This window comes from Solea solea, chromosome 3 (assembly GCF_958295425.1).
Source record: "Solea solea chromosome 3, fSolSol10.1, whole genome shotgun sequence".
NCBI classification, from domain to species: domain Eukaryota; kingdom Metazoa; phylum Chordata; class Actinopteri; order Pleuronectiformes; family Soleidae; genus Solea; species Solea solea.
In genome coordinates, this window is record NC_081136.1 from 8,855,893 (window position 1) to 8,869,234 (window position 13,342).

General features: G+C 39.3%; 1 protein-coding gene across 3 annotated transcripts in view; it reads right to left on the reverse strand.

The window, feature by feature from the left end:
* The window catches only part of dock11 (dedicator of cytokinesis 11), a 54,335-nt gene that overhangs the window by 7,539 nt on the left and 33,454 nt on the right, over positions 1–13,342 (reverse strand). For all 3 annotated transcript variants that reach the window (XM_058624749.1, XM_058624748.1, XM_058624750.1), the window contains 18 exons: positions 12,948–13,129; positions 12,037–12,150; positions 11,680–11,755; positions 10,761–10,849; positions 9,782–9,902; positions 9,468–9,534; positions 9,094–9,141; positions 8,620–8,765; positions 7,905–8,020; positions 7,467–7,604; positions 6,383–6,565; positions 5,825–5,938; positions 5,106–5,321; positions 3,818–3,875; positions 2,681–2,787; positions 2,049–2,171; positions 1,205–1,318; positions 302–448 (listed from right to left, as the gene is read on the reverse strand). In XM_058624749.1, coding sequence (XP_058480732.1) covers positions 302–448; positions 1,205–1,318; positions 2,049–2,171; positions 2,681–2,787; positions 3,818–3,875; positions 5,106–5,321; positions 5,825–5,938; positions 6,383–6,565; positions 7,467–7,604; positions 7,905–8,020; positions 8,620–8,765; positions 9,094–9,141; positions 9,468–9,534; positions 9,782–9,902; positions 10,761–10,849; positions 11,680–11,755; positions 12,037–12,150; positions 12,948–13,129 — 2,159 coding nt within the window. The remainder of the gene's footprint in view (positions 1–301; positions 449–1,204; positions 1,319–2,048; positions 2,172–2,680; positions 2,788–3,817; positions 3,876–5,105; positions 5,322–5,824; positions 5,939–6,382; positions 6,566–7,466; positions 7,605–7,904; positions 8,021–8,619; positions 8,766–9,093; positions 9,142–9,467; positions 9,535–9,781; positions 9,903–10,760; positions 10,850–11,679; positions 11,756–12,036; positions 12,151–12,947; positions 13,130–13,342) is intronic.

The following is a 13,342-nucleotide window of genomic DNA, read 5'->3' on the forward strand; positions in this document are numbered from 1 at the left end:
AAAAAAAAACTCTAGACTGGAGACAGACTATCCCCAAAATCAAACATCCCGCCTCTTCACACTCCACTGACTCTTTTTAGCACGCACAGTGTTCCTGTTTGAAAATACTGGTTGTTGATAAGAACTCCAAGAAAACGAAACTTAACTGACGGCAGACAAATTCTATTTTTGAAGAAAACACAAAAGCACGGCTGCAACGCCAAAATCACTAATTTTCATTTCAGTTTCAAACAACACAGCAAAGTCACAAACCACACTATCATATTTGTATCAAATATCATTTTCTTTTTAAATACTCCACCTTGTTTGAGTCCTGAATTATTCTGACGTTTTCTGGCCCAAACTTTTCCCCATAGAGTGTCAGCAACCGCTGAGAGATTTCAGACAGACCAGTGAGTTTAGGCTCTTTGTAAATGTATTCCTTCCCGTCTTCTTCCTCGAAGAAACCCTGCACAAAAAAAGGAATATGCATCGTCCATTACGTGAAATGACAAGTAGTGCTTGGGCCCATAACTGATATTGATCATGACATATATATATATATATATATATATATATATATATACACACACACACATACACGATTTTCCCATTTACTCATGTCACAGCGGATGTAAACATACATTTTCTTCACTGTGCAAAACAAATAAAAAATAGGAAGCAGCCTAGTCAGTCATCAGTCATATCAGGGCCAATAATACATTTTAAAGCCAATGTCATACCAGTAGTATCATGCATCCCTAATAAATCCCGTTATAAGTAAGGATTGTTCAACTAATTAGTGTTGAAATACGGATTAAACAACCAATTGTCCTTGTTCTCAGCCATGGTTTTCTCCATGGCATAGATTTACTTACAGTATATACGTATTTTTAATATGTTTTTCTTTCTTAACGCTGCTCTTTGAGCCTTTGAATTGCTCCATGGGGACAAATAAAGTTGTTTTTGTTTTGTTTTGTTTTTAAATGAACTGAACGAAAAACACAGTGCTGTGCTGAACATAAATGATGATTTGTACCATTATGTATCATCCGGCTGCTTAATAATGTATGACACTCTTTCATTTCAGACCTAAGAGAATGAAACATCACCGTGACACAGCGCTGTGTGCAACATGCGCAACCAAAAAAAACATGGATCATGAGCTGGTCATTGCAAATGCACCTTGAACACAAGAGTCTTTGAATCTGCTTGTTGGCCTCACCTGTCCATAAAAAGCCACTCTGAAGTACGTCCCAAGCAGTCTTCGACCTGACAGTATCACTTCCATTATCTTATTGTAGGCTCTGTGCAGAGTGTCGTACAGTCGACTTAGTTTCTGTTTAAAAAAAACAAACAAACAAACAAACAAAAAAAACAACAAAACACAGAGAGGATTAGATAATGGATTAAGGGGGCAGTGTCCATAAATTAGAAGAAATAAAGTCTCTGTGATCATTATGTATGTACCAGGCACATGGCAGTATACTGCAAATTTGGGTATAAAGCAAGTTCAAAACATCACAGGGGATTTAGAAAGTTAATACTATCACATTAAACAATGATGTTAATTGTCTTGACAAATCATTCAAACTGGTACAATATGGCTGCGTCGGTCTCCTCCCCCACATTGAAACATTCAAGTTAAGCCACTCAAGTTAAACTGCCTGTCGATGAGGATGCAAATATGTTTGTTTGTCTCCAAGCCGTGGTCCTAAACAGAAGAATCAGTGTGGGTGGATGGAATGATGCTTCCATTTCCCCGATGCTGCTTTCAAAGGCACTTAACAACCGAGCTGCATTCCCAAAAGGGGAGAGAGCGAAACAGAAAATGTGCAGTTTTAAAGATCATACTGGAATCATGTTGTGTGAGATAAAGTGAGATGAGATCCCAGCAAGTCTGTGATTTGATAAATGGGAAATCAATACTGTAAAGTTTATATAAACCTCATTATATTAACCAAAAGTGCTTTAGTAAACAGATATGACAACTCAACACTCATAAAATGACAAAACTACATATTCATTTTTGATGGCTGATGGAGTGCACGGAGTGTTGTTTACGATACCTCATACTCGTGGCGCTTCTCATAAATGGGGATAATGAGTTTGGCAATGTGCGTGATGAGCTCATAGCGCTCAGCTTTCCACAGAGCCTCCACACAGACCTCAAGGTGTTCCACCAACACTTCCTACAAGAAGCGACGTTACATAAGCCATTACAAAAGGTGAAAACACTTTGGAGACACTCAAGTCCAACTTTCAGGGCATGACAAGGAACATATTGATCACTATTAGACCGTAGTAGAATGTTTCCATACCAGCTCCATCCTTGTACAATCTATTGACGTTACTTCTTAAATGTTTCATGTCACAAAAATGTGAGCAATGTCTCTGATACAGATAACAATGACACAACCTTGAGTGTCTACTGTTACCGATATCGGTAGCTTGCGCCAACGATCCAAATGTGTGATAAATATTCTGCTCCTATGTTGGAGAAATGTAAGTAGTAAGTTACAGTGACTACAAACAAACCAAATTAGACGCTGGTAGGATTATTATTATGATGGCAGTTCCATCTTTCTTTGAGTGAAGCATTAACATATTTCAAGATATTCACTCCTGTGGTTTTTGTACAGTATCTGACCAATACTGTGAGATGAGCCCATCCCTAAAGGTTTTGTGCTCACTGACGAACCTCCGTGTAATAGACATCTTGCATTCCGGTGTCTTCTTTCATGGCTGCTTCCTCTTCGATATTCACAGTGATCTTCTTGAAAGCTGCAAGGCCGGTGGGAAACAACTCTGATGTAATGGAACACAAAAGACAAGTTTAAAAAAAAAAAAAAGGTACACTGACCTGTCCAAAAGGAAACATCTACTAAATACTGCATCTAATGATGGACGTTTTGAGGTTGCAGCAGGTGCAGTATCTCAGCAAATGATGATTCACATCACCAGAAATATGTTAAGAGAGAAAGAATATGATGGTGCGGTTGGTGGTTTGTGATAGCTAAGTTTAAATCATATGAGAATAAATGTCTGGTCTAGGCGCCATACAATTTGTGACGGATAAGTGTTGGTTCTAACCAACTGTCGGGCCACTTAAAGCACTTAACAATACAGGCCACCTGCAGCCATTTATCACACGCTGCAGGAGACAGGGCTCGAACCACAGTGATAAGTGGATGACCCTCTGTAACTCCTGAGGCAAAGCAGCACACATTTTCTTCGTCCATTGATATTAGCATTAGCTTAAATAGAAACCAGCAGTAGTATGTAGCGTTGTAAGTCACTTTTGTAATTGAACTCCTGAAGCAAACAGTTAAGTATTTGAGCAGGTGAATCAGGGTTCCCACACCTTAGTTGACATATTCAAATTGACCTTCCAGGAACAATTCCCTCAAATCAAAGACCAAATGTACAGACACACCTTAAGACGGGAGAGCAACTTGTTAGAACTGCTTTGCCCATGGCGTCCACTTTTATTTATTTGCAGCACGCTCTGCATCTGTGATTGGACTCTTTTCAATTTTCTATATAGAGAATCTCTTTAGGACCTTTTAAGGCATAAACACTGACCTTGTCAGGACCAGTAGTCCTCATGAGGCCCAAAACATGGTCATAATGAGGCAGAACATAATTTCTGAGGAACAGGTTAGGTTTATGGCTAAGATTTGAATTGAGATTAGGTTAATGTCAGAGTTAGTCAATAACTGCTCATGTTAGGTTAGGGACTTTGTTTAGGTTTTCCAAATGAATGAAATTCAGTGCCATGTCCTGAAGAGAATAACAGCAGAAATTATGTGTGTGTGTGTGTGTCTGTGGGTCTTACTTTTCCTGTGCAGGTATTCTGCAACCAGCGCAGCCACATGAACGTAGCACATGGCCGTCTGTGGGGAAAACAGCAAACATTGATTTATTTCGTTTCCACCGCTAAAGTTGCAAAAACACAAACGTGCAGGTAAAAAAAGGGTGAGGTCCAGCTTTACATAAAACTGAAAGGAGGAAATAAAGTCAAAGATTGTTGTCACTGTCACTGTCATTGTTGTAGTTTTGAGCTAGACATTTCCTCATACTTATCTATTTTTTCTGTATGTAAATTTAGCTTATATTTACTTTTCATTTAATGGGAAAAGCAAACAAGAAAAAAGGACTGTGCTGCTTTGTCATCGTTTCCTTCCTGTTTGTGAAAAGCGTCTCCAGCTCTGCATTAAAACTAGATTTATTAGATAAATGCACTCAGGCGAGCATTTGATCTGCTGGACCACCCATGTCCACCACCCCAGCTCTGCATCACATTTAACCTTAGGAAAAAGAAAACGGTCCTCCTTCAAAAGATTTGTCATTACAATCCAGCAACTCTTCTTTTTAACCCGCAGTTCATTGTATGATTATTTAAACTCCACGTCAGCGTCCTTTGTTTACATTAAAACAGGATGTAACATGTAAACATCCATCACAGTATCAACAAAGATTTCTGTCTTTGATGGCTGATGGTATAAAAGAAATCTGGAAATGCTACATGTTGTGAAGAGATTGTATTGTGGAAACATTGTTATACACCAAGACAATCCAGCTCATTGTCTTGGTCATTGTCACGTGCAATGTAAGATAAAATAAGATACAATAAGGACTGTGGAAAGCAATGAAGTGGAAAAAAAAAAAGTAAAAAAAGTAAAACAACACATAGACAATTACTAGAACACTATAACACACTTTAACTAACCTGATCTATTATACTTATTTATACCTTTGCACAAAACTGCACAATTTGACTAAATGTAAATTCTTGTTGATTTTGTTTGTTTATCTGGTTGAAGGCAATTTCTAGTTCCTTGTATAGCTGTGGTGTATGCTCTTCCATTTGACACTTTAATCTAATATTTATACTTTATTATAATATTTTCTACCGTCTAGTATAGCTGTCTATATATTCTTATCTTATTTTATTTCTTTACATGTATGTCTGTGAAGGTTTTCAACCAGTTTCTATTTCTATTTCTTGCATTAAGAGTTGTAAAGTGCCTGAAACCGTACAGCTGTCCATCCATCCATCCAAGGAAACCGATCGAACTATGAGACAAACTTAATTCTAGTACTCAAAGTGTCTTTGTTGCTACCTCAGAAAGATCTCCGTTCTTCAGGTGTGCTCGGGCCATGCTGTCCAGCCAAGTCCGCCTCAGTTCGGGGGTGCTGGCGTAAGAGCGGGCCAGACTGTACTGGAGGTCCAGCAGCATCTCTGGGTCTTTCTCATGCTCTCTCATTTGCGCTGTGGCCATCAGCACTGTGCGGATCCGCTTAGTAAGGCCCTTCACTTCTGAGGGGAACGCCGTGGACTGTTTCACAAAGGACATAGCATATGCATTATTTGAAAAATCTATCTTTGCCATGCTAGTGAACACCAGTGTGATTGACAAAAATATTAGCAAAAAACTGTAATAGGGAGATAGTAGTGTGGTCAAACTATCTTTAATGCAGTTTCCATCTTGGAACACTGGTAATATTGTATAATACCATGTTTTTTCCCCCCAAAAAAACTGTACCTATCATAGGTAAAAGCAACGATTAGTGTAATAGTTTTACATTCAAATTTGATACTCAAAATTAATGATTACCATATTATAAAAGTAAAATCCAGCCTCCTATATGTACCTCATATTTGCAGTCTATCATGTAGCAACATATTTAAATTACACATCTGATTTGAATATTGAGTATGGTATTACAAATAATCTTTTTTAATTTTCTTAGTGTGCTCGGACGCTGTCTCAAGTAAAAGTTAAGTATACAAAGTAAAACTACAGTGTACTGAATGTTCAGAGCAGTGCTAATACTTTACCTTCATGGCTTTGTCACTATTTGCAAAGTTGTTGATGATGGAAAGAGACTCCTGAAAGCGGGAACTGCCAGTCAGTGCCACGTCTGAGATCAGCTGGCTCACGGCAATGATGATCTGGAGGGAAAACAATGAACAAAGGGAAGATAGAAGGGGGTGAGGGGTGGAGGGAAAGAAGGAAAATAAAAGAGAAAGGGGAGAAACGGGAAGGACAAAGAAAAACAAATTAAACAGAACATGTATTGAAATAATTCCAACGATGTTTAATGGAAACCTGGACAGCTTTCTGTAACTGTGTGAGCAGAGCAGCTGGAAACTCAGTAACTCAGCGGGCAGTCTGTGTTTATACGGTTCAAACTGCCTCTTCACATTCTTCACCTCTGCTGTGAGAGCAACTCAAGTGCACGGAAGTGTGTTTGTGCAGAAAAGAGGGAAAATCTAAGGCGAACATCAGGTAAAAGAGACAGTGACTATGATCGATGACCTGAATGTTGACATAGAGTTACTACACGTGCATGTATTGCTTTGTTTCTTTGACATCTACAACTGGAGGCACTTTACCTGCAGGTGTGTGCGCAGGAAGGTCTTCCTCTTTGTGTACTCATAGTTGTTTCTCATCAGCAGGTAGAGCAGTGCAGATGCTTCAGCTCTCAGAGACGCCAACTTGGAGACGCAGCACTTCAACACCTCGCAGCACAGGGCCTCACACAGTGTCACGCGGCCCTTAAACAGCACTGACGGGAACTGACGGGACAATGTGTTAGTGTGTTAAAGGAAGATTCCTGGCAGGGACAGGATTAGAATTTACTGTTAATTATGCTGGGAAGACAGTGGGGAAAATGGCAGTGAGCCAATGTCACTAAAAAAAGACAAATGTCACATTTCCCACTGTCCTCACTTTGTCTTTGTCAGCTGCACTTTCAATTTGATAATCATGATCTTTAAACTTAGCATTTCCCTATCAAGGTTAAAGATCTCAGGGACCTACAATTTTACTACATTTAGCTGTCAGTTGAATCAAACCTTTGTTGTTTTTGTCTTTTGACAGAGATTATCTATTTGTTGACAATATAAAAACTTTTATTGTTCAACGTGGTGACATGTCTTCCTCATTTTTTATAACCTGTCCAGTAACTCACAAAACAGGATTGTTGCACAACAACCGTGTCACTTACTGCCAGAAGAGAACATGCCAGAACAGCATAAGGAAGGGCAGAGGAGAGCAGTCAAATGACAGTTCAAGGATGTGAATGGTCCCATCAAGTAGAAAGAATGTGTTGACTACTCTGAGATCCAGTCTTGTTGTAACTTGTATTTACTTTCGTCATATGCATTACTAGAAAAATCTAAAAATACAGACTGAGTGACGTAGCAATGAGAACAGACAGCAGTAATGCCAACAAACACAGTAAACAAACAACTACTTTGATGCTTCAGTTTTTCTCTACAATCATTTTGAAGGGCAAAAGCCCTTACAAGTCCTGTGTTTTTCTCGGCATAATATTCCCCAATGTTTCCCTTTCACATGGTAAATCAACATAAACACATGTGACCCTATGACTCTGTTCGTTCTCTGGAGTAAGAATGACGAGTGCTTTGCATATGATGAACAGTAAATGACAGCTGGGTTTGATAAACAACACACCTTGTTAATGAAAGCCCTGAGAGCAGCAAACACGTGTCTGAGAGCGGCTTCTGATTGGCCAACTTTGAGGAATGTCAGGTAAACATCAAACACTTTCTTCATCAGCGGGTTGTGACCGTCGCTTTCCAGCAGCTGGGTCTGACACAAACACACATTTTGGAAGTTTAGTACAGTGCATATGCTTATATTTGTCAAAATTTGTGACTTTAACCAAAATTAGAGCATCACAAAGTACATCTACGCAATTTTTAAGTTGTCTGATGTAGTGTTGTGCAAGTCAGCTTAATAGCTACCACTTTGTAGCATCATTTGCATGTGGATTACTCACATAATTACATCCTTATGAAATGAATATATATTCTGGCACAAATGTTTAAAATCGCTTAGTATCGGAGTACTGTGCACGTGTGTGTGGTGTGAGTGTGTGTGTGTGCTGACCTTAAAGCACTGAGTAAAGAATGACAGGACATCCAGCACACTCAGGCAGACCTCAGTGGAGATGTTGCCCTCCAGCAGAGCCTGTTGGTGGATTTCTGCTTCTGATGGCCCCGAACCTATGATGCACACAAGCAAAAGAGACATTTTAATATTTAATGTCACAGCTTTAAGCCCAAAGTAAAAACACAGAGATTAAGATGGCAGTCAAGATACACAGTATTTTCCTGTGCTATGTTTACTTGGCCTGACACAGCCTCATATTTGCATTTACAGTACGGTTGCAAAGTGGTTTCTCGCCCAAAGAAAATAAAACCTGTATGTAATGCACACCTGTGTGGACAATACTGTATGCTGCTAAGTGCATCAAGTTACATTGTGGATTTTTAGGGCTGTTGCACTGACATGGCCTTAACAGACATCTATTACATCAAACACAGTATTCTACTATGTTCTAACATGTGTTTTCTACCATATTTTCCATTTAGCCTTTCCATAAAACTAACAATTTCAAGTGAACATTGACTAAATATGTACATAGAAACCATATAAATTAAAATAAATACAATTTATTGTGCAACATTCCAGTAACTCCTTGATCATTTCCTGGATAACACTTCCTGGTAAATGCTATGCAGTTGGACCATTATGGAAAACGAATGCTTGAGAATTGTTTTCGTTGTTTTCACGTGTTAAGCAAGACCTGGTTTGTGGTTACCTATGTTGAGGGTGAGGGAGGCTTCCATGGTGCTGAACTGGTGAATCTTTGTCTGCATGAGACTGGATCGATTACAGCGCATGGCCGGCATCGTCTGAGACTTTCTGTCTGAGGAGAACAGCTTTGGCACACAAATCTCCTGACTCCTGTATGAATAATACATCCATGTACAGAAACAGAGTGCATTTATTTGTTAGAGGGGTAGAGAGAGAAAGCTACAGAAAGGAAATGAGGCCCCATTTCATCTGCAGATATATTACCTATTATATTAATTATTAACAAAGAATACATAGACTGAGACATGAATGCCAAATAATGGGTGACGTAATGATTAAACTCGCAGTTTTTATGAAGACAACTTCATTATCATGCTTCTTTTGATCTGAACTAAATTTGACTGGGAAAACAAGTTTACACAAAAAAAGACAGGTGTGACAGGTGACATGGACGTGCTGTTGTTGCTTTTATCCTCACCTGCTGATGCTCCTCTTGCCAATGTAACGAAACTGAGCCAGACAGATTCTGCAAGAAGGGTTAAAATAATACAAAATATTAGCTGGAAGAGGGAAAGTGTGCTTTGATATATATATTTTTTATATTTATTTCAGTTAATGAGTGTCTTAATTATAGTTGCAGTAACTGCTGTGTCTGATGAATACTATCTGCTGACACACAAAGACACCTCTTTTAACCAACCCAGACCTGTGCTCCTGTCAGGTCTGATAGATTTGCTTGGCAGAGCCCATTTTCAGATGGCTCAAAATGTTTTACATCGTACAGTACCGGTTACTGAGTGTCGTCTCGCTGTACCACAATAGGAATAGTAGCTGCTATGACCCACTACTCACTCAAGCAAACTGAGGAAGTTCATTATCTCTGGAGGGCTGACTTTGTTCCAGTAGGCCATGAGAGTGTCTGTGGACAAAACAAGAAAAACAAACCCTTGAATACAAATTGTTTTTCCACTGACAGTTATTCAAGTTGAGTCAATTTTGTTTTGGTTGATCAAAGTGGAGTCATTGAGCTAAATAAAACTCCTAGAACTCATTGTTCTTGCAGTAGACTGGCATGTTCCCCAAAACAACAGAGAGTATTTTTATAGCCTCATATCCTGTTTATGGTTAATGATGACTGTGAGGAGTGGTCATACATCACCACTGACCTTCTGACAAGGTCTTCACGATGTGGAGGAAAGAGAGCAGAAGGCCTTTGATCTCATACTGTCCCAGTCTGCCACTGGGAGGCATGGGGCTGCTGCTCATGGTGGAGCAACGTCTCTGCAGCTAGAACACAATTCAACACAAACACATTAATTACAAAACCTTAACAAAAGATGGTGCTACAGCAGTTACATTGATCTCAATCTGAGAATGAATTTGTACCTAGATAGATATCCCTATAAAGTAATTTATTAGACAATAGGATATTCTGGTTATTTAGAACCAATTGAAGGGAAAAGCCTCATCTAAAATGTACACGTTAATAAAAATAATGTGTCATGGATTACATAAGGAGGTGTTCAGTTTGGTTTGCATATTTAACATCTGGGTGTGAGACCAGGCAGAGAATGAACACTCACTCAGTCCAGGAACCAGACCAAAAGGAATTAAAAAAACAGGCCTGTGTCCACAATGACATGTAAAAAAACATTAAGCTAAGTTTCTCAGAAATTACTAACATTAAATAACTAACAAAGGACGTTATTTGTTGACAGAGTGAAAGTTCAACTTGTGTGCTACAATGACACAGCAAGAATACTGAAGGCTTTGATGTGCTGGGCTAATAATCAGAGAAAAGGCACTTCACACCGAGGACACACTGTAGCACTGTGAGTATTTGTTATTTGAGAAAAGATACAATGGCTTTTGATTATTTCCTCACTTAAACGATTCATTATTTGGTCCAACAAATGTCAAAAAAAAAATCAGTGTTTCTTAAACCATTCAATGATTCGCTTAATCGATGCAGCCCTACTTCAGACTGAAACAGTGTCCGTATGTATCTGCTTGGCTTCCAACATATTGTTTAAAGAACAACACAGATCCCATTCAATCTTGACTACAGCAAAACAACTACTGCATTTTAGGCTGTTAGCTGGGTATGTGTTTAACAGTGGATCAGCGGGTATGACATGTTCTTACCTCAATGCTGTCAGGTGTGCCTGGGTCCATGAGCAGCGATGCCCTGGAGTCCTCTCTCCTCACAACATGGCCATTCAGAGCTGCCAATCCTGGCATCAGAACAACACGTAAATAAACTGTACAACATAAACCAACATAAATCCATCAGTTACAATCAAACTGCCACCGACTGAAACCATTTTAAGATGAAATACTTACACACAGAGCAGAGCACCCATGTGCAGAAGCTACTGTGGAAAATAGTTTTGCATTGTTGCATTGTGGAACATTTGTGTATCGATACAAATTCATTCATTTCTGTCCCTTGTGCACAATGGACAAAAGATGACATAACTAAAAAAAAGGCCTGAATATTTGAGATCTTTGCCTGAACGGATTCACTCAATGGTCACAGTCTAATAATATTTCTTTCTGATGACAACCTAGTACAGACATGAATGCAGCTGTGAGTGAAAATGAGAGTCATCAGAGAGCACAAACCTCTACTAACACTACATTCCAGTGGAAATTGTATCTATTTATAAATATTGGCATTTACTTATAGCCTTAAAATTGATTTAATTGGCTAAATTATAGCAATTATCTAAAAACCTAAATGTTTTTTTTGGTGGCCCATACACCACCCAACCTCCACATTTCAAAAAAAACTTTTTTTGTGTCATTCTGCTGACAGCTAGCAGTGTACACTGCCTCCTTGGCATTGGTAAAAAAGTTTGTTTTTCAGCACTGCCCTATCACTTCCTTGTTACTTGCATTGTTTTGTCATCCCATGTGAAAAGAAAACGAAAGACAGCCAAAGTGATCCAGCCATAGAAAGAAATGATGAGTCATGCACATGTTTGTCACACATGTCTGACGCGAGGGGCCTCTCACACTGGATGATGCAGTAACTGTGCAGGATCTGCACATCTCAACTAACCGTGGTCTCTCTCAATCGCAGCGCTGACTCTCCTGCTGTCAGTGGACCCCGTTGAAATCAGGTCATCTCTGGAGCCCTGCCCAAAAAACACAAGGAAAGACTCTGTTGATGTCACGATATACATTGTTACATAACAATAATTACTGTAAGTGACAGTTTTGTAAACAGTACTTCCTAAAATTCATTCGGTCCGCCTGCCATGTGAACCTTTGGCCATTTTCTTGTTGTTGATGTTATCATTCTGCCCATAACCTCTGACATTTGGTCGTCTCTATATACCAATGTTGCCTCATACGGTAATAAAGGAGCACAGTGAAGCCACATTGTGGCAAATCAGGGTTATAAACGGGGACTCACGTTGAGGCCAAGGCCAGGGCTGGAGGTGTGTGGCTGTGCAGACAGCTGCTTCAGGTTCTGGTAGAGCAGCTCAAAAAGTGGCAGGTAGAGCAAACAGATGCGGGCCTGTTGGTTCTAAAAAAACATTAAATATAACAAGATTACCTTGTACGCTCAATAATGCACTGATAAAACTGTGAGACTCATAACTGAATTCTGATAAGGGACAAGGCTCCAGCTGCTATAACTACTGAATACAAACATGACACATCCATCCTTGGCTGCTGTAAACACTCACTTTTTGCATAACAGATAATGATATTGTGCTAAGCAACGAACACACCGTTAAACCACAGCTCGGCATATGTATCTCAGTCAAATTTATCACATCAAACACTGCCCTTTTCCATGCAAATAGTGACATTCAGATTCAAATAGTGTTCAGGGGGGTAAAGGCAAGGCAAGGCAAGTTTATATTTGTATAGCGCCATTCTTACACAAGGCAATTCATAGTGCTTTACAGAGGCAAGGAATTACATTGGAAATAAAAACGAAATCAATAAAAAATAAATTATAGAAAACATTAAAAAAATTAAAATCAAGCAGACAACATTTTTTTCATCTGTGTTTGCCCTCCTTTTTTCGTCGCCGACTATTATTGTCAACTAATAGTAGGTGTTTTCATTCTGCTGCTTGAGTACAGGGTACAGGAGATTCCTGCATCTGCTATTATTGTGAGAAATACATTTCGAGGTTTAATTTTTTTAATTTGTTTTTAATGGTAGACAGATAGAAGTGTCTTAAACCTCTTTGTAGACACGGTAAAAGTTATAGTAGGTGAGAAAAATTATGAATTTCCATTCCATTTGACATTCTCCATTGTCCTTGTTTGGCTATTCTTAGTCCCATCATGAGCTTCCACCCTTCCTCACCTTGAAAATTGTGTAGCGGTCATCCATGGCGTGTTTAATGAGCAGGTTCTTGAGGACGCTCACAGCCAGCTGTCTGACCTCAGGCCCTTGTTGCAAGGCCTCCGCCACTTCTCTCAGCAGCAGACCCACCAGGAAGTGGTTGCGGCAGTATTCCTCTGTCAGGCTGAACTCCAGACTCTGCTCTGTGGTTGTGCCAAACAGGAAGAGTCAGTAATGATGCCATTACACATATTTTCTTGTGCTTAAATCTATTATCTTGATAGAAAATGAAATGTGCATGCAGTTCCAAATCCAAATGTACCTTCTTCCTCCACAGAAATTGAAAAATAAGGCACAATTAGTGGGCCTAGGTCTTAATAGCATTAGTAGCAACTATGATAGAATTCAGTCTTTCA